At 47.4% G+C, this 2,500-nt stretch overlaps 1 protein-coding gene across 1 annotated transcript in view; it reads left to right on the top strand.

Annotated features, from left to right (window-relative positions):
- The window catches only part of LOC133116947 (syntaxin-binding protein 5-like), a 116,224-nt gene that overhangs the window by 10,373 nt on the left and 103,351 nt on the right, over positions 1-2,500 (top strand). Inside the window, exon 2 of the mRNA XM_061226979.1 lies at positions 1,805-1,902. Within this exon, the coding sequence (XP_061082963.1) occupies positions 1,805-1,902 (98 nt within the window). The remainder of the gene's footprint in view (positions 1-1,804; positions 1,903-2,500) is intronic.

Below are 2,500 nucleotides of genomic sequence, written 5' to 3'. Positions count from 1 at the left end.
TTCTGCCTTCAGCTGCAGGCTTTTTACAGGCTACAACAGAGCCAGGGGTTTTAGCTGCAGGCTTTGTTTGGGCCAGTGCAGAGACGGGAGACTCAGTTGTAGGCTTTTTACAGGCCTGTGGAGAGCCAGGAGACTCAGTTGCAGGCTTTTTACAGGCCTGTAGACAGCCAGGAGACTCAGTTGCAGGGGCATTTGCTCCTCATCCCACCCTACGTCAAACTAAAAATACTCAGTCAAGGACTGTACCGAGATAAGAAGAGGAACCACTTGTGGTGTTTCCGACTGAGGTCCTAATTAGACATAAATCACAAGGTTCATATTCCACTCATGGAAAACCGCTTACAGTACCTTGAGGGAACCTAGTCTTGCTCTTCCTTGGTACAAAACAATGGTTGAGAGAGAGAAACACGCATGCAAAGTCAAACGTTTCAGTCCCTGCAAATATGTTTCCAGTGCCTTTCTGTTGAGTTACTGCTGTCTCTGGTCATGCCTGGTGATGTATTGGGGCGGGGCCTGAGGTGTGAAAGCTGCAGAATGAATATCACTGGGACGAGGCCGGGGTCAACAGCGCGAGATCAGTGACCACGTATTCTCAAAATGCCCATTCGAAGGTCATATCTCTCTCCTGGACGCGGTCGCTCAGGTGCATGGCGCAGGCAATGCCAGCAGGCTGTAATCACAGATAAAATGAAATTAAAGTCCATAGGCTGCGCCTTTCGTTAGCAGAAGAGTGAGTTATGACGGGGATGGCATGAGGCGGGCCTGACACTCAGCCAACTCTTACACTCTCCTGGCCACGCGAAATATGCTTCACTCTTCTTCTACCTTTTACTGAAATATTTATCATTGGCACTCACTCTCTCTCTTTCTCTCTCTCTTTCTCTCCCTCTCTCTCTCTCTTTCTTTCTCTCCCTGTCTCTTTCTCTTTTGGGCTTAGATCCAATCAACATTTGTCCTAAACTTTCTTTTACAAATAAATACATAAATAAAGTGTTACTTTTCCCTCACAAATACAGTCTGACTAGACGATTACTTAACTCGTTGAATAAACAAACGCTCTTAGCATTTAATAGTCAGTCAATAATGAGGGAAACATGTTGAATGAATACTGCCCTCTCTCCAGAGTTTTTAATATTGTATTCATGCCTCATGCTTCTATTTTACAGGACAGAAAAATGCATCAATTGTTAATTAACGCTTGTACATCTAGTTTGCCTTCTGTAACATTATGATATCTGCATGTATATCTGTATATCTAGTTTCCCATTAGACAGTTGGTGACATTAGACAGACAGCAAGATTAGGGCACAATCACATTTAGTTCATTTGACTGTTGGTTCTGAAATAAATAAATATTTCTGGTGAGTTTGGGGAAGGCTATTGAAGTGGATAACGAGCTGAGTTCTAGCAGCAGAAGAAAATGCATAGGTGAAATTTCACACGGACACCGGTTTTTTACGACATTTAAAATTCATGAAATGGCTCTCCGGGGACGCATTGTAGACATCTTTGTGGTGTTTAAGATCCAGCATGACAGAGGACCAAACGAAGTCAAGAACTCAAGCAAATATACATAATGAGCTTAGATGTACTGAACAGTCTGTTCTTATTAGCATTTATATATTTTTTCGTTTTAATTTCAGCCCAATGAATTCAAAGCACATCACGTTCATAACAGCAGTATACCAGAAACCAGAAGCTACAGTGTTCATTATCGCGCCAGTATGTGTGCCTTCCCACAATCCACTCTGCTCATAACTCATTGGACTATTTGAGGTTATTCTCTGTGTGCTCTTTCTCTCAGACGGTCCGGCATGGGTTTCCGTACCAGCCCACCGCTCTGGCGTTCGACCCCGTCCAGAAGATCCTGGCCATCGGCTCCCGGTCCGGCGGGGTGAGAATGTATCCTTTCTGCCGCGTCGTCACGCGCGGTCCATCTCCTGTGCGCTGTGTCGCGGGTTAAAGTGCTGGATGTCCCGGGCCCTCGGGAGAGACCCAGCACCACGGCGATCGCGACGGTCCCTCAGGTAAGACTTTAATTCCAACTCAATTCCAACGGGTCTCCTCCCTGTTTGGTTTGTGGACGTTCTCAGTCACGTAACGGGCCCGCGGTGCGCGTGTGCGTATGAGCGTGTGCGTGAGCGAGGGGCGGGGCGGGGCTTGAGATGCAGTGTCACAGGGTCAAAGGGTAATTGGTGAGTAATATGTCATATGTTGTGGGTCGGGAGAGAGACGCTGAGAGATGATATTCCAAGCGATCTCCCACCCCCCTCCTCCTTCCTCCACTGTTCCGGCATGTTCTGTCTGTCTCCGTCTGCTTGGGGAAGCGGCAGCGGTGGGTTTGATCATGGCCCAGGCCCGCGCAGGCTAACAAGCATTCACCATGGCGGGCAGTACCGTACCTGGTGGCGCTGAGAATCTTCATGAGAACATCTTCCTCGTGTCTCGCTGTGTTTTCCGTCTGTAGCTTCTTCTCAGACTCACCTGTCATCTTCCTCTG

Source organism: Conger conger, chromosome 17 (assembly GCF_963514075.1).
Source record: "Conger conger chromosome 17, fConCon1.1, whole genome shotgun sequence".
Taxonomy (NCBI): Eukaryota; Metazoa; Chordata; class Actinopteri; order Anguilliformes; family Congridae; genus Conger; species Conger conger.
Note: the sequence above shows the minus strand (reverse complement) of the source record. Positions and strands in the feature narration are given on the sequence as shown.